Consider the following 21017-nt stretch of genomic DNA (forward strand, 5'->3'; position numbering starts at 1 on the left):
ATTTGAAAACTGCAAAGCTTGCTTAGCCTCTAACCTTGAAGAACCTTGGTGCCCACAGTAGCCGAAGGCTGACGGGCTGCAGTCGCTCACCAGGGCCGGGACACCCAGCAGTCTGCTCTCTGGGCGGTTATAGAGCCTGCACACTGGTTCTTATTCCTTCCGCATTTAACTCTTCGCTAGCCCTGTTTCTTCGTGCCTCCCAGTCCCACCCTTCTGGAGGTACACATTGTTCTCCCCTGTAAGAGGTGAGCAGATTTGGGGGTGTGTGTACAGCATGTGAGCTTCATCTTTGTTTGATGAGGCTCGAAGAGACAGATAAAACTGCACTGGATATATAATTCTAAGCGCCCTTGTCATTCTCAACCTTGTTCTTTTGTTTATGCTCATCCTCTGATTTTAGTAGCATCTCTGACATAACAGCTCCCGTTTGTACCTTTAATAGTAGATCTTTGGGCCCCTCCAGTAGTCACTTGGACCAGCTTTAAGCAGATCTTTATAAACCGATCTCATTTGCTCAGAATCACTTCTCATAAGAATAAATGAAAACAAACAACAAAAAACCCCTGGCTGGTTTTACTCGGTTGGGCATCAGCCCATAAAGTGAAAGGTCACCGATTCGGTTCCTGGTCAGGGCACATGCCTAGGTTGTGGGTTCGATCCTGATTATTGAAGCGATCCTGATTATCAAGCAATGTTTCTCTTTTACACCAATATTTCTCTCTTTTCCTTCCCCTCTCTCTTAAAAAACAAAAAACAAAAACAACTTCAATTAGGTGCTTAGCGTATATATTCTCTGGCTGGTGTGGCTCAGTGGACTGAGTGCTAACCTGTGAATTGAAGGGTCTGCCGGTTCAATTCCCAGTTAGGCACATACCTGTGTTGCAGGCAGGGTCCTGGTGAGGGGGTGCGTGAGAGGCAGCCACACATTGATGTTTCTCTCCCTGTCTTTTACCCTCCTTTCTCCTTTTTCTAGAAATAAATAAAATCTTTTTTTTAAAAAGTACTTGTATTGAGCACGGGCTGCGAACCAAAGTATCACAGGTTTGATTCCCAGTCTGGACACATGCCTGGGTTGCAGGCCATGGTCCCCAGCAACCGCACATTAATGTTTCTCTCTCTCTTTCTCCCTCCCTTCCCTCTCTAAAAATAAATAAATAAAATCTTTTTAAAAAAGCTTTTAAAAAATACTTATATCAACTTGAATCTACCATGTAGACTTGTGAAGATTATATCCTTATTTCCCATCACTTAGCAAGTCCCATAATCCTGTGCCTTTTACACAAAGCATACTTCTTTTCAGATTCACTTGTGGCTTTCATTTCAATTCCAAATTTGAACTTAATATGCTTTTTTCTCTCTTTAGCCGCTGTCTGTATGGAAGGAAGATAGCCTTTTGCTTTCAAAGGGGATTTGTTCGCTCTGTGAGCCAGGGCAGTGACTCAGTAACAGTGCCTCCTGGTCGGCCTTACATTCCGTACGTTGTCGAGAAACTCCTAAAGGGAGTGGACTGGATGTTTGAAGGGGACACGGCGCCCCAACCCATTCTCTTTCACGGGGCGTGGTGTACCTGGAGGCTTGTGTCTGTAGCTACAGACACAATAGCCAGCGTGTTTATCAAGCACTTATTTTGTCCCAGACTCTTGTTTAGCTGTTTTACACTTATTAACTCATTTAATCTTTGTGAGATAGCAGGTCTTACTATTCCCCCCACCTTACAGGTAAGGACACAGGGCCCAGAAGTGTTGAGTGACTTGTGTAAGGTGACGGACCCAAGTGGTCTGACAGATGTGTTGGTGTGTGTGTTGGTGTCGGAAGGATTAGCTTCCGGTCAGTGTTGTGTAAAACCCGTCTCCCAAGTTGGCTTTAGAGTCTGACGGGGACTCCTTTGTTTCTTTCTAGTCCTTTTGAAGATTTTATTTATTTTTAGAGACAAGGGAAGGGAGGGAGAAAGAGAGGGAGAGAAACTCCTTCTACGCTTCTTGCATGCTCCCAACCAGGGACCTGGCCTGCAACCCAGGCATGTGCCCTGATGGGGAATCGAACCAGCGACCTCTTGGTGAGCCATGCCAGTCAGGGTGCCTGACTGTTCCTTTCTGCCTTTGGTGTCCTGTTAACCCAAGCAGCACAGGTGGTGGAGATACAGTGGATGCTGCTCTCAGGCTTACCTCCTGGTCTTGATGGTGCCGTACAAGAGCTGTGGGGAACTCAAAAAACAAACACACAAACAAACTTACTTCATCCTGGCTTCTTATTCTCCTCTTTATCTCTTTGCATCTTCTGGAATTTCCAGAATCCCTTTAGAAAAACCAGAGTCTTGAGATGTAAAATTGGTAACCAACAACTAAGAACCCCACAGCCTAAGACAGTTTGGATTCCTGGATTTGATTGTCCTGTGCTGTGGCCGCCATGAAGTGCTGGGATTCTGGAACTTTTTTTTTTTTTATATAAGTACTCCTCCTGCCCTCCTCACAAAAAGAAAAAAGTCTAGTGCTTTTGCACGTGGATCTTCACTGTGTACATTTTGGCCTCGTGAAACTAATACTCCGTCTTTGCAGCAGCCCTCTCTGTGCCCCTTACACACGCAGCGGCCCGGAGCTCTTCGCCGGGGGCCATGGCTCCCTGCACCGCCGCTGGCCGCGCCGGGCCTCTGTGCGCGTTTGGGACTGCCAGCTCGGTCCTGGATGCCGAGCTCTGGCTGTCTTGCTGTGCCTCTTTATCCCACCTCGTGTGTAATGTGCCACCAGTTCCCGTCTGCTTTCGTCTGGTCTTTCTTTTGACCCACTTCGCTCTCCCGAAGCTCGTCCCCGTGCCTACGCGGGCGGTGCGCCTCCTAAACATCCGTGGTGGTTTCTCAGCGAGGGCGATCGCCGTGTGCGCCTCTCTGGAATTTCAGTTAACGTGAGTGTGTGAGCTCATGGTTTGATTTACTTGCTTGTCTCATCCTGGCGATAGTGCCTTTCCTTTTCTCCTGTTAGAGGGTTTCCGCTCACGCCCCTCCACTGCCCTAGCAGGCAAAGAGAGGGGGTTCGACTGTATCGTTGTGCTTGTGTTCCAACCCCATTCATTGCTCCAAGATCCCAGCTATATGCCACTTCTAAATTACTTTAGAACCTGTCTTTTTGTTAAAGTGGGAAAACCAAGGTCTACATAAATTACTTTGACAAGCACAGCTTTCTCATGAGTGATTCTCCCGCTTCCCGTCTCGGCACATTTTACTCTTCAACAGAGGTGGCTGCCGTTCGCACAGGCATTCTTCAGTGACGCGGGCCACTGCTTCCTCGGAGAGAGTGCACGGCAGCGTTTTCTTGCTAATGAAAAGGCTCTCATAATAGGTTAGGTCCGCAGGGGCTCTGCCCTTCTTCTGTACTTGTATTCCCAGGGAGAAAAGTCTCTACCTTAATTACCACATCAGCTGGCAGAGAGGTGTGGCTGCTAATTGATTCGATGACAGTCCTTTATATCGGTGTGGAACTGTTGGGGTTGTTTCCTTTTTTTAAATAAACAAATAGATTTGAGCCGGATGAATTTATTTTGGAGCGATGAAGATCTATATAAGGATTTCTCTTTGTTAGTCTTATGTCTTTTTTTTTTTTTAAGATTTTATTTATTTACTTTTAGAGTAGGGAAGGAGAAATAGAGGGAAACATTGATGTGTGAGAGAAACATCCATCGGTTGCCTCTTGCACACCCCCAGCTGGGGACCCGGCCCGTAACCAGGCACGTAGGCATGTACCCTGACCAGGAAATGGAACCAGTGACCTTTCGGTTCACAGGCCGGTGCTCAACCCACTGAGCCACCCCAGCTAAGGCGGTCTCATGTCCTTAGCGCCATTTCTGTGTCCTTATTTTCTACTTGGTAGTAAGAAGCACTCAGCTAGCTTTTGTTGCCATGTGGTGTGGGCGATGAATGACGTGGGCACCGTTCTTGTCCTCCCTGGCACCTCTCGTGTGCGCCCTCCCGGGCTGGCGGCGCCAGATTCCTGTGCTTGGTTTGGTGTTCATCCCCTCCTTCTTTCCGCCTCAGAATGGTTGAACCCTATTCTGAATTATGTTTTTCAGAAAGTGTTTAAAAGCAAACACGCTGCCTTTCTTAAAACCACAGAAACTGCTTGTGAAACAGCCGATAGGGCGATCTGCCAACTCCACAGTTAAAGCCAGTCCCTAATGACAAAGTGTCAAACACGGGCGTTAAACCTTCGTTCCGACTGTGGCACGAGGATTTTCCCCAGCAGTGAATGTTTGGGTGCCGGGCTCCCGGTGTCACGTTCAGCGTTCAGAGTGCTTACATTATAAAATTCTTCGTGGTGAGAGTCTTGTAAAGCTAATCTGCTGTCTACTGTACAGGAAAGATTTTAAACAAACCAATTCCCATTCCCTCTTGCCTACTTTCTTTTTTTTTTTTAATTTCAGGATGTGGTTTCCTTTTGAGGTGATATTTGGATCAAGTGTCTCATCAGCTTTTTCCGTTTTTAAGATAGGTGTACCTTCGGAATTGTTTTTTTCCCCAATGGGGAACGACTTGGGCCTTAATCTTTAATCCCTGGGCTCTGAGTTAACTGATTTTTTATTTTACGGTGGCATAGAATCGTCTCTGTCTAGGGAACTTTGTGTCTTTCCAAGTACTTCCAGGAATGAGCATTCCAGAAGAGCTCTGACATTGCTGGTGGCCTGACGGGTAAGGGCACCGCTTGGACACTGGTGTCGGTGTGCACTGGGCTGCCACACTCATTGAATGAGAATTAAGGGAGGTGATCGGGCTTGACAGCCAGCCGTTGGGAAATAAAAGGAAAACGATGCAAACATGCCTCCCTTGCCACGGGCAGGCAGCACTGAGATCCAGTGGTTCGGGATGCAGAGTCTCGGGCGTTCCTTCCACATCGTCCCCGCTTCTCTTCTGTTGCTGGGGGCTCTTTCTGACTTCATTTCTGTGGCCTAAGTCCCGAGCAACTTCTCTGTCTGTGTTTATGCTCTTTCCACGTCATCTCTGCTTGCATATCGGGCCTGTCCCCAGCTTCCAGATTGGGGTGCGATGCGGAAGGCTGACGATCTGTTCTTTGATGTGTGCCCCTGGGTTGGCCTCCTCTCATGCTGGCATTGCGCGGCTCCCACCAGGGTCGATGCAGTGGGAGGGCATTCCGTTCACGGAGCCCCAGGGTTTGGATGGAGCCGGGCAGCGCTCCTGGTCCCAGCCAGGGGTGAGACTCGGGCTCTTCCTTCAGATCTCTCAGCCCACGGTTCCTCTGAAAGATAACAAAGGCCACAGACTTCTAGCAAATAGGAGCAATAGGTAGGCTGTAACCTTAGCTCCTGGATTTGGTCCCTATCGGACTGTGTGGTTTGTGCTCAAATCTCCTGCTAGATAATCAGCTCTTTTGAAGACTGGGCTGTATTTTATCCTTCTCTGTATCCTTTCCTTCCCCCGAGTCCTCAGAGTGCTTTGTGTATGGTTCTCTCTCAATGAAATAATTGGGAATTAGGAAAAAATTGTAACATGGGCATTATTCTCCACTTGAAATCACCCTTGGGAAAGTGTGTCTGTATTGATATGTAAATCAGACATTTGTTTTTGGCCATATAAGTTACAAGGCTTAATCAGTGTCTTAGTAGGTACAACAATGACTAAAAGGAACAACTTTTTCAGGATGAGAGGGTGGGGGGGAAGGTTTCCACTTCGACTGGAGTGCGCCGAGAACTCGGAGGAAGGCGGGGTGGCGGGGGGGGGGACTGCTGTGGAAACCCTTGCCTGGCTTTTGGAAGTAGGGGCCGCAGCCAGAGAGCCGAGCCCGCCTGGTTTTGCCGATTCCTGTTCTTGCGCTGACCCACAGCGCTTCTGGTGGCTGCTTCTAGTTAAGTTGGCCTCTTCCTCCCCTCTTTCACAACGGGGTGAGAGAGGCACACGGAGTGCTGGGGTTTGGGCCGGAGCTGGAGAGAGCACGTGGTCGGTATCAAACGACTGGAGTTGTTCAGAGCGGAAGAAAAGCTCAGGAAGAGCCCGGGACAGAAAAGCCGAGTTCACGGCACCCCAACCCCTGCTGATGGTGAGGACCCAGATGTGTCTTTGAGCATCTCAGGGGAGACCCGGGACCGCGTTTGCAGATAAGACAAGAGTGAGAAAGATGACGGTTCTCTTTTTCTCGATTGCCTGGTCTTTGTGACTCAGGCTGGGAACGCTCCGCCTGACTTTTGAATCTCCTGGTTTTGAACCAGTGCGGAAGGCACCAGCTGTGTAGGGTGGTGGCAGAAGGACCTGTTGGACTGGTCTGCTTGAAGGCGCCTCCCCTGCCCCCCACTCGGGGCAGGGAGACTGAAACTGCTGCTGCCGGGCTGCGCCAAGTCAGATTCTCCTCCTGGCTTACCTGCCCGTGGCGGGCAGGCCCGGCTCCCCGCCCAGAGCCCTCGGAGGAGCCGGCCTGCTGGGGGGACCATGCTGCCGGTGGGGCAGGTGCGAGGTGTGCCACAGACCCTAGTAGGTGCTGCACCTACTCAGAACAGCTTGGACTGAGGCCACGGTGTCTTGGGGCCTGCTGGTAATGGCCGGGTCATAGTGCCTTTCCCTGAGTCCTGTGGCCTCCCGTGTTCATAGTACACAGAGAGCTAGGAAGGGTGAGGAGCTTCTAAGCTGTGGGTAGATGATGAACTCCCCAGGGGGGGAGGATCCTTCCCTAGGGGACACTGGGCTCAGGAGTGTAATGTTGCTAAGTCGTAGCTGTCACGTAGGTTAATTTTAATTTTTCAGCCCTAGGCAGAAGAGATTTTCCAGTGTGCGAGCCTGGTGTCTAAGGCATGTTGGAGGAGATTTACCTGTGGGGCCAGACCTGTTGGCAGGTTGACCTGATATCAGCCAAGGTCAGGATGTGGTCTTCAGGACATGCAGACCATGGCCACTTCCTGCTCTGGTCTCAGGGGCAGAGCTGAAAGGCTTGTGAGCTCAGATGCACCCAGAGTGCTCACATCCCCGCAGGACAGGCCCTCAGAGCTCGTCCCCAGCCCCTCGTTTCACAAGTGGAGAAACACAGGTCCCAGGAGGGTGCCTGACTTGCTCAGGGTTATGTAACTCGTTTGGGCGGAGCTGGATCTAGAATCACCCCCTCTTGGGGACTCGGGCACCGTACCCCAATTGCTCCCACTCAGAGGCATTCCTGTTGCTTAGAAAGCCTATGCCGGAGACCCGCAGACCTCACGGCAGGAGGGAGCCTGGGGAGGGACAAGTGGAAGAGTAGCATGCCCCAGCTCCGCAGCCGGAGACGAGTGCTGAAATCCCGCCTGTGCCAGAAGGCCCCAGGGAGCAGCGGACTCACAGCAGTGGGAGCTGCTTTCTAGCTCTAACCCAAGTTGGAGGAGGGGTCATAGGGAGCAGAGCTGTTGGCTCTAAGAGCTCTTAGGTGAGGTGTCACAAGAAAAAGCAGGAAGACCCTGACCCTGACTTTCCCTCATGGATTCAGAAAGCCTTTCTTCAGATAGGTACCACTAGCCACACGAGACAGGAAGCGGGGAAGGGGGTCAGCCCCTGAGCCTGTGGCCCCAGGCATCTAGGCTCTCCACAGCAGGTGCTGGCCCCTGGCCCTGCAGAATCAGATTCTGTTAGGTAGCAGGCATGGAGGACACAGAGATGACTTAAGTCCTAGAAATTTTCCTTGGGCTTCTCTCAGTCTTGCGTAACGGTGAACAAGGCCATTCAGCAAACAGTGAAGTCCTAGTGTAAGAAGAGCTGACTTGCAGACACCTGGGGACACGTGTCAGGGGCCCTGCGCAATCAGCGGGTGGGACAGGGAAAGCTTCCTGCAGGAAGTGGTATCTGAGCTGAGGCTAGCCAGGAAGGAGAGTGAGAGCGGATGCAGGAGGGAAAGCGTTCCAGGCAGTGGGAGGCTATAGCGAAGGCCTGGGGGTCTAAGAGAACCTTCTCCATTTGGGGACAGGTGGTGGGAGCCCAAGAGTGAGACCCTGGGAAGGGACAAGGGCGAAGCTGTAGCTGCAGGCAGGGGGAGGAAGCCAGCCAGCTCATAAGGCAGCTACAGGAAAAACCCAGGAGCCATATGGGTGTGAAAATCCATTTTACACGTCTGTGTATATACACGTGCATAGACATGTACTTACATGTGTGTACACATCTACACAGAGAGATACGTAAATCATGTATGTGCACGTTTAAGTGGTGCTTTGACTATGAAGCCACCACTTCCTGTTCCCAGGGCTGGGTGCCCTGCCGAGATGACTGTGGGTGCCTTCCCCTACCCCCAAACCACGTCGTAGCACACCAGTGGCAGACACAAGGGCCTCGGGCCGAATCCGGGCCTGCACCTCGTTTCATCCGGCCCAGCACCTTGTTTCTACCCAGCAGCAGCGCCGAGCTCTTGCTTAACAGTTAAGGAGTAGTTACATTTACACGGTCCTGAAGTTACATTCGGCCCTTTGAAGGCAACCGCGAGGCTGATGTGGCCCCCGGTGACTATGAGTTTGACACCCCTGCTGTAGAGTAAAAGGGACTGGGTGTGGGTTGGGTGGAGAGTAGGCTGTTCTAGGTGTCTGTCCGGGCAGGGGGACTGGTTTTCATTTTGGAGCAGGGCTGGCTGAGAACATCGTGGGGCTCCTTTGGGCCCCGGGGTCCGAAACAGTTTCCCTCTTCTCAAGGATGGAGTGACTCATAGCCCAGTGCTGCCATAGGTCGTTGTGCAGGCTTTTCAGAGGCCCAGGTAACGCTTGGTGAGAAAGAGGAAGTACCTGGTGGCCACCCCCCGCCTTTCTGTCACTAAACAGCACCTCTCTGTGGCAGCCTTGGGCTCTGCTCTGACGCAGGAGGCTCTCTCCCCTCCCCGGGGGAGGGGCCGTCCTCTGTGGCTGTGGAAATGGACCTAAGGCTGGCGAGTGGACTGTCTGCCTCGGGCAGGGAGGCACAGCATTTCACTTCTGACTGCACTTGGACGTTGCCCTGTAGACAGCTGGGCTGGCCCCTGTCCTGCCAGGGAGAGTTTTGTTCCCATGCTAGTCCGGCTTTTACTGTTTCCCCTCCTGCCTTTCCCCGGAGACCGGTACCTGGCCCCCCTTCCGTTATGTTCTAGCTCCGACAGGAGAACCACTGGGAGATCTTGGCAGGAGGCCAGCCCACTCTACCTGGGTTGGTCCCCCGCCTTTCCCAGCGTGTTTGATGTGCACGTTCCCCGGAGTTCTTACGCAGCTGGCAGTGCCCAGAGACTGGAGCTCTCCTGAACCAGGAACCCAGCTGCTCCCCTCCCTGGCTTTAGGGGTGGGGCTTGAAAACAGAGACTCATAATCTCCCTTCCTCCTCCTCCCCGCCCCCCAACACTGCCAGGCAAACTGGAGTGACTGGCTCCGGGCCTGAGAGCCGGACTCAGCCTGCCTCAGCCCGCCTCACTGCCCTGCATGACAGCAGCGATCTGGAGGAAGATTAATGGGCGTGTGAGTATGTGAACTCGGGAGCACGTTGCGTTTCGGCCTGCGCCTCTGTGGCTGGTGTGGACTTACTCTGGTGTTAGGGAGACCAGGGCCCTTAGGGGAGATGGTGACCCCGCCAGGTGTGTGTGTGTGTGTCTGCCCAAGGCCACCTTGTTCTCCACCGTGTAGAGAAACGGAAAGCACTTCTAAACACCCCTGCGCTTTGGAAGAGCTTGGGTGGTCGGGGAGTTTATTCTCGGAATCTTCAGCACAAGGTCCCTTTTCCCCAAGCCAGTTGCTTTGCTTCCTAAGTTGGACTAACTACCTTCAGCTTTCTTAGGAAGGTTAGGAGAGTGGTGGCTGTTTCTTTGCTCGAAAGGGGATGTCGGAGATGGGAGCACAGGTGGCCAGCGGGGGTGTCATGTTCTCCCTCTGGCTGGCTGGAGGGGGGGCACCACCCTCACCCTCTTCTGCCGACCTCTGCAGCCAGCTTCGGGAACTCCCAGCCCACATGGAGACGTCTTCTTGCTGCTTCGCTTTGGGTGCCTAAGGCGCAGCGCAGCCCAAGCTTGCTGAGACGGGAGGGCTGGTTATTTAGGGGCTGCGACAGACAGTTTTGCGGAGGGGCAGTGGAGACGGAGACAGAGTCCGGTTCTGCAGAGCCAGGGGCCAGCGTCTGCTGGGGAGAGCCTAGGCTGCCTGGAGCCGCGGGCTCAGGTGCTGACCGTCTTCCCCTTGTCCCGTGTCTCGTGGCCGGTGGTGCCATCGTCAGGTTGACCGTCTGATTAGGGAGAACACCCTCACCGCGTTGCCCCTGGACCCCCTGCCGCCCGAGCCCCTCTGCCCTGGAACAGCACCTACTTCGTCTCCCAGTTCCGACTTTCAGTGAGGCGAGACATGGCCGTAGAAGTTCTGTTCTAGCAGTTGGGCTCCGGAGAGCAGAGTGCTTTCTTTATCCAAACGTCCCCTTGAAAAACGCCCTCTTTCCCAAGCTCTACACCCTGTTTCTTAGTGGGCCACGTAGGCTTTGCGTGGGTGTTAGTTTCGTTTGGGGCTCCTTCTGGGGTCCTGTGTCGCTCACCCCTGTGGTCTGCCCCGCCCCCTCACAAACTCGAACCTTTCTCACAGAGAACACTGGAAAAACTGAGCAGTGCCTCAAGGTCACTGGGTCCTACGTGGTATTTGGCATAGTTAGCTGGTTTGGTGTTGAGTGAGAGATTTCTGCTTTATATTTGAGCAAAGATTCTTGGCGTGGGCCTCTGTGCTGTGTTCCCAGTGCTTGCCCCATGTACAGGGTTTGCCCCTTTCCCTCCCCTGACGGGTTGTTTTAATCCTCCTGCCTATAAACAAGTACAGCAGAATGTGTCGGCCGGCTCGCATGACCTTGGTTATCTCTTCCTGGAGTAACCAGCATCAACTTCAGATACCACAGTCACTTGATGTGCCGGAGCTGTCAGGGTAGCGAGCCGGAGATGCCAGGGGGAAGCCTAGGCCTTCCGAGGGAGGTGGATGTGAGTGAGCGCGATCCTTAGTGAGAACCAGGTAGAAAAGTCAGCTCCCGTGGACAGGAGTGAGAAGGAGACGGTGTCATGCCTGCTGCCTTTTACCCCTGCATTCCTCCCGCTGGCATCCCATTTATCTTTCTGCTGTCCGTCACATCCTGTCTGCCGGGGCCCAGGACGTGCAGCTGTTTCGGGAAGCTGCCCCTGAGACAGATGCATGCTAGTACGTGGGATGCAAAACCCAACACCAAAAATCCCGTCTCCCCAAATGGTGGTCTTGTAGTGTTGTACATCGTGAAGGACAGCTGGTGGCGGGAGCCTCACTGCCACCGAGGGCTGCTGACTCTGCAGCCAGAGACACGCAGGAGCTGGAGGTGCAGCTCAGCGCCCGTGCCCCCCCCCAACCCACCCCAAACACACACAGGTTTCCCTCTTCTCAGAACGGGAGAGGTAGCGCTCTTCAATACACAACAGCCAGGGGCTCTAGCCACACACCGTGCGTGTGTGTTCTAAGTGCTAGTCACTCTCCCCACTGTGACTGGTGATGTCCAAAGTCGCCAGGTCCGTCTATCCAGAAAACCTCGGCACGATCGCCAGTGTTGTGCGTCTCAGGAGCCATGTTGTGTGCTCTGGGTTTCCCTGGGGTGGGGTGTGCATGTTTAAAGTGCTGTAACCAGGGGAGGGTGGTGGGCTTTTATGGAGGGGGTAAAATATTTTTTTTTTTATTTTAAAGATTTTATTTATTTATTTTTAGAGAGGGAAGGGAGGAAGATAGAGAGAAACATCAATGTGCAGTTGCTAGGGGTTATGGCCTGCAACCCAGGAATGTACCCTGGCTGGGAATCGAACCTGGGACACTTTGGTTCCCAGCCCTCGCTCAATCCACTGAGCTACGCCAGCCAGGGCGGGGTAAAATATTTGAGCTGCTGGAGACTTTTCTGCAAGACCCCCAAGTTCAAGTACGGCCATGCCAATAGATGGCCAGAACTTGGCTTTGGACTCCATCGCTTTCTAGGCCACTTCTAAAAAGATCCATCTTTCTTACAGATATAAATCATTTGCATTGATTATTGGGTAAATAAGTGAAAGCCCAAAGCCATATCTTTTTTGTTTTTTTATCCACTCCTTCCTGCCCTACCCCTCACCATATCTTTCTTCTGGCAACCTACAGCACTAGTTAGGAAAGCATATGGAATTATGATAATAATAGATAGCATGTCGTGAGCATTTAGTGTATGCCAGGCATTGTTCTAAATGTTTTGGATGGTGTTGGTTATTGGATTATTTCTAACTTTGCACCTTCTGTTTTCTCTTGGTGGAGACCCCTTTATGCCTATTGAGGGGGGGGCGCGGTCTTTGTCCTTGGTGGCTGTATGGACTAGACAGAACAACAGGATGGGAGCGGTGGCCTTCTGCCCAGCTAGATCCTTCTAACCGAAGGTGTCCTGGTGGGTTGTTTTATCTCAGTCCTCAGGTCTTTCTTGAAGCCACCATGCCTGTTGGCAGTTAGAGCCGCCCTTTAGGATTCGCTGGGGAAGGGAGGGTCTGTCTTGCTTTTGTGGCCACCCTTTCTCCCTGCCCTCTGCAGAGGTGCGGAGCTACAGACTTGGCTGCTTGCCTCCTCCAGAAAATAGCCGGCATTCTCTTGTCTGCAGTCTGTGTAATAGTACATCTGACAATGCCCCAAGTGGCCCCCTTCCTCCCCAGCGCCCCCTGTTAATGTGTGGCTCCAGTTCCTGAGGGCTTCCACCAGTACATGAGCTCATTTGTACCAAACAGCCCTGCACCCAGGTTTATATCAGAGAGGCCAGGGAGCTCAGAACCTCCAAATCATGTCTCCTGGCCACTTTGGCCAGGGCCAAGGGGGCCTTTTCTGGACTACACCCTTTTCTTAGAGACTCTCTTCCTAGGGCTCTCCAAAATGATGAATTAACTGTAAAAAATGCTTTTTGAGAAGGCACTTGTAATGGAAAATGGCCGTTGTATCCCATTTACCATAATGTGTTCCTAGGCCAAGTGCACAGACAGCTGGGACACCCGGGAGTAGGACTGTCACTGCCACCAGAAAATGAGCAGTGTTCGGCTTCCGGGGCAACCTGGGCCTCACTCCAGCCAGAGCTGATGTGTGCTCAGACTCACTGAGAGGTTTGTGCTTCCCGGCTTCTCCACCTGACTCCTGACCAACGAAGGAGCCCCCCTCCATTTATCCGGCCAGGTAGCCAAGGCACCTGCCCATGTCATGGCCACTTAGTGACAGGACCCAGCAGTCTCTGCCCTCGGTCTGGGGTCGAGACTGCAGCGACAGCGACAGAACCGACGAGGTGGATATGAGACATATCCTAGGCGTTAGTTGCCAAGCAGGGGAGACTGTCGTGAAGAGTATTTATTTGCTCCTGATACGTCAGAGGACCACCCCAGGCTCCCGTTCCTGCTCTCTCTGGCTGGACATTTTACCCAGCCTTCCCCAGTGAGCCCTTCTCTTCTGTAGGCAGCACCCACGCAGAATGCCTTTTCTCCCGCCTCGTTCCTCACCCCCGCCTGGGCTCGTATCTCCTCAGACCTCTCAGCAAACTTGCCAGCCCAAATGCTTTGACGTGCCCCTCTCTCCCCTCAAGTCCTCTTGTTTGAAGCCACCACCCAGGGTTTGAAGTTTAGGAAGCCCCTGGGTCTGCTGCCCGTGCTGCTTGCAGAGCAAAGATGCGTTCCTGGGCTCCACGTGGGAGCGCTGAGTTCCTCCCCCGTTCTGGACTGTGGTTAAGATCTTAAGCATGGCTGATATACCCATACTGTGGATGCTTCAGATACAATGGCGGGCCCTCGGGCTGGCCTGAGAATGAGCCTCCCTCTGTGACATGTTTCTGTGGATAAATAGTTCCCTCTCAGAGCAGAACTACTGGTGAGTTGGGGATTTCTTATGTGCTGCAGAAGATTTGCATGTGCTTGTGGACTCGTCCTCATGACTTTGTAGTCACAGCACCAGCTATCACAAAAGTCATCCTTTTCGATGTCGGATGACAATGGCAAAAAGAGAGACACACACCACCTGCTACGCAGAAAGGTTGCTGGAGAGGCGTACTCATCTCCCGTGATTGTTCTGAGGGACTGGGTTCTCGATTCCGCCGGGTTGAGCCCGTAGTCAGGTGGCAGTGGGAACGGCGCCCGCCTGCTGCGGGGGGAGGACGGCACCCCTGCCTGTGCGCAGGGGCGGCCCAGCTGGGTTTGTGGAAGGAGCTCTTTTTATGGTTGGGTTTTTACTGGTCACCTGCGTGGAGCAGCCACATTGCAGCTCGGCTAGGCGGTGACAGTTCTGAGGCCGGGTGGCGGTGATGGCCTCAGGTGCTGTCTCTCCTCCTGCTGGAGCTCTGACCTCTGGCCTTGGTGACTTCTGGGGCAGCAGACTTTGTCCTGGTGTTTCTTCTGGCATTTCCTCCTCCTTCAACTCCCTCTTTGAAACTGGAGGCGTGGACAGCAGCATTTGTCCACTTCCAGAAGGAGGTGGAGTGGCAGGAGGCACGCGCCTTGCTCAGCACCTCCCACTGTGGAGCCGGGTGAGGAAGGCCCTGGTCCCGGCGCTCGGGGCTGGGGCTGGGCTTCGCTGGGAAGATGGTTTAAGGAAGCCACGCCGGGAAGGACAGGGACAGAGGGCTAAATCTGCACCCAGGTAGAGAGGCTGTTGCATAAACGTGGAGAGGGTTGTTTGTTGTTCTTTTTTTTTTTTTTTTTTTTCCTAAGATCTCGTGCTTCTTTTTTACTTTGTGTTGGCAAGAACCCTAGGAGAAGACGGGAGATTCTGGGAGGAGGTGATTGTGCTGGGTGAGTCAACTGGGCTCCCCAGCTGCCATTTTTAGTTCCTTTGCTTTCCTGTGCCAGTTTGGGGAGGAGTGGGGGGTGAGGGGCGGGGAGGGGGCTGCTGATGTGTGCAGCAGGACAGGAGGCTGGTGTGTATGGGTGACTTTTCTCGGCCCTCTGGGGCCTTACATTCGGTGCATTGATTCGAGGAAGAACCCTTACAACAGAAGTCTCTCAGTTGGCAAACAGTAAATAAGTAAGTGTTTCCTACAAGTCTGCAAGCCATCACCTCTGCAAACGGCTGGGCAGCATTGTGTTGTCACAGCAGGACACAGTGGGTGACAGCAGAGCAGTGGAAGGACCGATGGAGAGAAGCAGAGAGAGCTGCCTGGAGTGGGAGAACCCAGTGGTGGCTGGGCAGCAAAAGCTTGGAGGAGAGGGTTGCCCCTCTGTGATGAAAAGAGGGTTTGAGCCTTATGGAGGGGGGCCAGTCAAGGGGGGTGTGGGGTGGGCCTTGCTGGTCCTGGGCTGTGCTCGTATTTGAGTCTGTCTCCAGTTCACTGTGGTCACCTTGGCCTTGAGCTTTGTGTCAGGAGGGAGCACCAAGGGCCTTATCCCCACTGAGAAAGCTTGTTGAGTAGCACTGATGCTCCATGGATGTCATCCGTCCTCCAGAGAAGGGATCTGGTGGCCACTGCCCCTCGGGCGTTGTCTGCAGAGTACACCGGTGAGGGCTGTTGCTGCGAGTCCCAAAGATCATCCTGAAGACGCCTCGGCACACTTTCGCGTTTGTTCACTTGTACACATTTATTTGTTCGGCACCTTGTGGAATACTTCTGCTCCGTGCTTAGGCATTGTGCGGGAGTGAATAGAACAGACCAGGGTCGCTCCGTTGTAGTATGGTCCAGTGGGAAGGGCAGGCAGTAATCGTCCAACTTGAAAGGGCAACACATACCTTGAAAGAGGAGAAAGGGGTCTCATGGCAAGATATTTTGATCTTCCTTCCTCTACTCTTGTCTTGTCTCCTGGGGTTGGGGTGGAGCGGTAGGGCAACTTCAAGGGTCAAAAAGTTGTTCCACTTTGATTCTGTAAGTATTTTAACATGGGCCAGCCCAGTGCAGGCACTGTTAGGCACTACGGGCACAGACGTGAGCAAGACACTGTCTCTGATGGCTTGGATGTTGTGAACTGAGTCAGACGCAGTGAATGGCTGCAGATAGGGTGGTGTGAGAGGCTGGAGCAGGGAGAGATCACTCCCAACTAGGAGGATGTCTGGATAAGTCTTTGAACCAAAGGGATAAGAGGGTTTGCTTACCTGGATCACTTAACAGAAGGCACTATGTGGTAGCTGGCGCTGTGCTTTCAGCGTACGTCTGCTGTAGCGCTTCACACCACAGTTCTGATCCCTCTTCTACACGGCAGCCTGAGCGGCGGAGCGGGGTGCCGCCGCAGGTCTGACTCCAGGGGACACCCTTTACTGCCGCACCAGAGACAGCCAGCCAGACACCGCGCTGAAAACATGAATTACTAGCGAAGAAAAGGAGGGTGGAGGGAAGCCAGGCGCCTCAGCCGCACTGGTTAGTCTCCATTGCTCCCCACAGTCCTCTGCAGCGCAAGCCAAACCTTCCTGCTGCAGGCTGCCTTCTGCCTCCCCCAGAGCTCGGGCTGCTGGCAGGCTGGCTCTCCTGTGATATGGAGGAACTTGCTGGTCTCCATGGTTACGGTAACCCACTGGTACGGGAGGAGCTGAATGGAGCGTGAGGCTGGCAGTGTGAGCTTCCCCCAGCCCTTGGCACCATGTGGTACGGGTCTGTCGGCCGTTTCTTGGGCCTCTGCTGGAGGAAGGGGTGATGGAGCTGACGAGGGAGGGAAGAGCAGGCACACCTCCTCCCTCCGCTGGGCAGCTCAGAGGGCAGGGGCTCCCGGTTGCCTTCCCATTCACGCGCTCCTTGGGGCAGGAGTGGCTTTGTGTGAGCACAGGGTCTTTTCTCCCATGTGGCAGCACAGCCCTGAAAGAAATCTGACTTCTTGATTCCAGAAGGAATACCAGCTTTGCTACTCCAGTGCTTGTAGTCAAGATCTTAGAGATTATAGCTTTTCTTAGGGCTCAGAGAATCCCTTGAGATGAGAAGCAGAGGGGCTTACCTGAGAGCGAAGAAGCGTTGCCGAGACCTTACCACGCACCAGGCGCTCCGACCAACGGTGTGTGGATTTCCTCCGGTCATAGTCCCACTAACCCTGAGGCCGGGGCACAGGCTGTGTCCTCATGCCCAGGTGAGGAAACTGAGACTTAGAGAAGCCAAGTACCCTGGCTCAGGCAGCTAGTCGGGAGCAAAGGCAGGGCTCCCGCTGCTCCCAGTCCTGCTCCCAGAGCTCCTCCTCTCCTAGCACACACCGCAAGCAGAGGTGCCACAGACAGCCTGGTGTGCACTCGTTCGCCTCCTCTGAGGCTCTGGGAAGCGGGAACCAGACCTCTCTGAACTTTACAAATGGCCCTGGCTCCAGAGGTAGGCGTTCAACAAAGGTTTGCTGAAAGAACAGCAGTTGGGGAGCGAAATAGAGACCAGACCCGGTGAGCAAATTCTCGAGGGTGAAGCGGTGCCGAAAGCTGCTGAAGCCTTGTTGCTCCGTAGAATCCACCGTGTCTGAAGGGGGGCCCAGCATTTCAAGGGACTGACGACAGGAGGTGCGGGATGCTCATTGTGCTGTGGCTTCGGTGCACTGAGGGGAGCGAGCTGGAGGTGGCTCAGCTTTGATCTCGTGCCAGGCCAGCTCTTGCCTGCTGTTCTTCCACGGCGGGCCCTGGCTTCGGCTGGGGCTGCTTTGAGGCCCGCGGGCAGCCCTCCGCATAGCCCAGGCCGCAGTGCTCGCAGTGCTCGTCTCCTTGCCTTGGGGTGAGGCTCGCAGCCCAGAGAGCCAAAGGGCAAAGACCCTGCCCTTGCTTTTGACTTTGTGCTTCAGTCGCAGGCTCTGCTGGTCTTCTGTGTCTGGGAGGCACCTGTCTTGGCTGGCTGGAAAAACGGAGTAGCCCTTTGACAGCTTGACATAGCTCCACCTCCTCTCTGCACTGGGGTATGAAGGAAAGGTGGGGTCCCCCAGGGGGAGCCATCACAGTTAATTTCAGGGATGTGAGGGTTGCGTCCAGCCTCTCCACCGGTCAGTGCTTACCACAGCTTTACAAGGTCTCTCCCACCCAGAATGCTCCGCTGGTTTATTGCCTCTTGGCAGTTGTGACAGTTACTGAGGATCAAAGGATGCAAGGAAGCTCTTGGATGCAGTGAAGGAGGAAGGGTTAAAGAAACAGTGACTTGCCAGGGCCACGTGACTTTGTAGCTCAGTCATACCCCGTCTCTCCCAGCCTCTCTTTGAGGTCAATGCTTGGGACTTCCTCAGTATAGAAAACCCCTTAACTGCCTCCTGCAAATAGGATTGAGGAAACAATCTTTCAGCCGAACTCCAAAGCCCTGGAGACTAGAAAAATAAAGCCCTTTGATCCTGATCTGGCTTCTGAGTAAAGGGATAGGTGGTCCCACGCCAGCCTGAGCCCAAGGCCCAGACTAAAACCCGCCCTCTTCCACTGGGACCAAGGCCCACTTCCAGAAAGAGGGAGAGGAAGGTCACTACAGGCTCAGCTGGGTAGGCCGTTAAAACTGCCCTCCAGCCCTGGCTGGTGTAGCTCAGTGGATTGAGGGCCGACCTGTGAACCAAAGGGTCACGAGTTCAATTTCCGGTTGGGGGACATGCCTGGGTTGTGGGCCAGGTCCCCTGTAGGGGGCACATGAGAGGCAACCACATATTGTTTCTCTCCCTCTCTTTCTCCCTCCCCCTCTCTCTAAAAATAAATAAAATCTTTAAAAATAATTAAAAATTTAAAAAAAGACTTTTTAAAAAACTGCCCTCCACCACTGACCTTGGCCAGACATTGGCGTGCGTGCCTGTGGTTCCAAGCGCCTCTCCTGAGTCTCACATCCTTATCCTTCCTCTGGGCTTCTCCTGGGGGAAGTAAGGGCAGCTTGGGCATCAAGAAGGGCTGAGGGCCTGGAGAGGGCACAGAAGCCCTGGGTCTGGTCCCAGCTCTGTACGGGAGGCTGTGGGGCCTCGGGCAAGCCTCTTTACCTCCGTGCTTCAGTTCTTACCTGTAAAATGAGGGTCCTGCCTGCCCCGTCAGCCTCCGGTGTGGAGAACACAAACGGTGTGTGCTGGTGGAGGGCAGTATCAGAAATGTCGGATCGCAGGCAGGGCAAGCACTGAAGTAGTACATCTCCAGGTGTCTGTGCGCGGGTGCTGGGAGGACACAGCGTAGGCTTTGCCCTTCCCTGGAGGAAATTACAGCCTCCCAGCATGGGACCTTTGCAGCGTTGCTCCATGGGAAAGAGCCTAGCCTGGAGTAGTGGAATGAATGGGAAGTGGAACGGGGCGCCAGAAGAAAGGCCAGGGCCAGAACTAAGAGCACAGACAAGGTTAGCAGGGGCTTTGCAGGAGGAAGGTGCGAGGAGTGGCTGCCCCCAGCCCCTCAGGGGGATGGAGCGGGGTGGACACTCGAGGTGGGATCTAGGAATCTAGGGATAGGCTCCCAGAGTCAGGGATGGAAGGGACTTCCAGAGACATTTGGTTTGTTCTCCAGCCTTTGGGCAGAATTTAGGAGTAAACATCTCATTCTCTATCAGTGACAAAGGTTCTTAATCTAGACATCTGCAAGGGGCTTTACTGGGCTCCCAAGCCCCCCCGAAATTATGTCCAGAATCTTTGGTGTGTAAGTCAGATATGCACTTTCTAAGGTTAAAAACACAGCTTTTTGTGGAGTAGGGGGTCCACCTGCCACTGCTGGGTGTCTGGTTTCTGCCTGCATCTCCCTCACCCCTGTTCTTGGTGGGTGATTTGCTGGTCCTGCCCCTCTGTGGGTCGGCAGGTCTGATTCACATGTCCTCCTCCCCGCCCTGCCCCTGATTTGAGCCCTTACCCAGGTCCCACCTGCTGCAGGTGAGATAAGGACTTTATGACAGCCCTGGCTGGAGTGAGTCTCCGCACCCTCTCCCAGCTGTTACCCAGCAAAGCACCTTGGGGAGGGTGGGGCAGCCCACTTCCGGGACGGGGAGGAGGAGGGAGAAGGAAGTTGATCTAAACCAGCCTCTTTCTCTCTCAGCCTCCCTCCCTTCCTGTTCCCCTCCTGCCCCTTCCTCCCACCTTACTCCTGGTGAGAGTGTCCTGAACTGCATGCATTTCCTGGCTGCCGAGGCCTGGGCTGCAAGAGGCCGAGGGCTTTGTCCCCGTTGCTCTCCTTGCCAAGCCCCGTCTGTCTCTGCTACGGGTGGTTTCGGTTGCGACACAGCCCAGGTTCCCAGGCAGGAGCCGCCGGGCCTGGCTGCTTTGCTACTTTTCACTGAGGAGGTGGTGGAAGGTGTCGCCTGCTTCAGCTAAGTAAGGGTGGCTGGCGGAGCCACAGCCCCCGCCCTAGGCCTGGTTCTTCCCGGCCTCTGTACTTTGCCCTCGCTGCCTGACAGGTTCTGCTGTGGCTCTGCTGAATGGAAGTCGCTGGTAGTCCTTGTCCCTTTCTCCGGCCGGGTATGTTTTCCTCTCCCTCTCGTTTTTTGTTGTTGTTGCTGTTCTGGGGTTGCCCTTTCCTCGTTTTCCTTCCCACCCCAACATAAGATCTTTAAGGAATTGCTGAACGGGGCCAGGCACTAGCACAGGGTGGTAAAAATCACGGGAAGGGCGAAGAGGCCTTGGCTAGGACAGGAAGCGCAGCCACCAGCAGAAGAGGCTCCCCTTGGATCCAGTCAGCAGGCTCACCCAGAGTGAGCAGAAGGGGGTGGTGACAGACAGAGGCCGGGGAGGGCTCTTCGCCTGACAGTGAGGGGACACTGGGCTCTGGGCCCGAGGGACACTTGCCTCCCTCCGTTCCACAGCTCCCGGCTCACTCTGCCCCTGGCCAGGAAGTGCCTGCTTGTCACCCCTCCCAGTCTGGCCCCTTCCCAGCCCCGTGGAGGCCTCAGGGTACTTGAAAGCAGAGCCTTAAAGCGGAGCTTCTCGAGGGGAGGCCTGGCGGTAGGAGCCTCCAGCACCAGGGAAGGGGCCCTGCCCACCTGAGTCAGCGCCGGGCCTCTCGGGTGGAGGCTGTCTTCCGGGCAGGCCTGGCAGCCGCCTAGGCTCTGGGTGCTGAGGTCCCGGGGTGAAGGGCCCATCGGGTGTAAGGGCTCTTCCCTTTACCCCTGCGCCCTAAGTCCTCTCCTCTCTGTCGAGGACCCCGAAGCTGTTTAGGCCCAACTTCCTACCAGGCCTGCGCAGTAACCTGTGTGGTCTGCCGTTGGGTTCCAAAGCTGCCTGGGAGGGTGACCC

The 21017-nt window shown here is 54.1% G+C and overlaps 1 protein-coding gene across 8 annotated transcripts in view; it reads left to right on the plus strand.

The window, feature by feature from the left end:
* Nucleotides 1-21017, plus strand: part of MARK2 (microtubule affinity regulating kinase 2) — a 55206-nt gene that overhangs the window by 14772 nt on the left and 19417 nt on the right. The window contains exon 1 of one of the 8 annotated variants that reach the window (XM_036029627.1): nt 9308-9414. The exons of 6 other annotated variants lie outside the window; for them this stretch is intronic. In XM_036029627.1, the coding sequence (XP_035885520.1) occupies nt 9379-9414 (36 nt within the window). In that variant the 5' untranslated portion in view covers nt 9308-9378. Of the gene's footprint in view, nt 1-9307; nt 9415-19852; nt 20244-21017 lie in introns of those variants that run through there. One more of the 8 variants, XM_028517702.2, reaches the window with a different exon arrangement.

Source organism: Phyllostomus discolor, chromosome 6, assembly GCF_004126475.2.
Source record: "Phyllostomus discolor isolate MPI-MPIP mPhyDis1 chromosome 6, mPhyDis1.pri.v3, whole genome shotgun sequence".
In the NCBI taxonomy this organism is placed as follows: Eukaryota; Metazoa; Chordata; class Mammalia; order Chiroptera; family Phyllostomidae; genus Phyllostomus; species Phyllostomus discolor.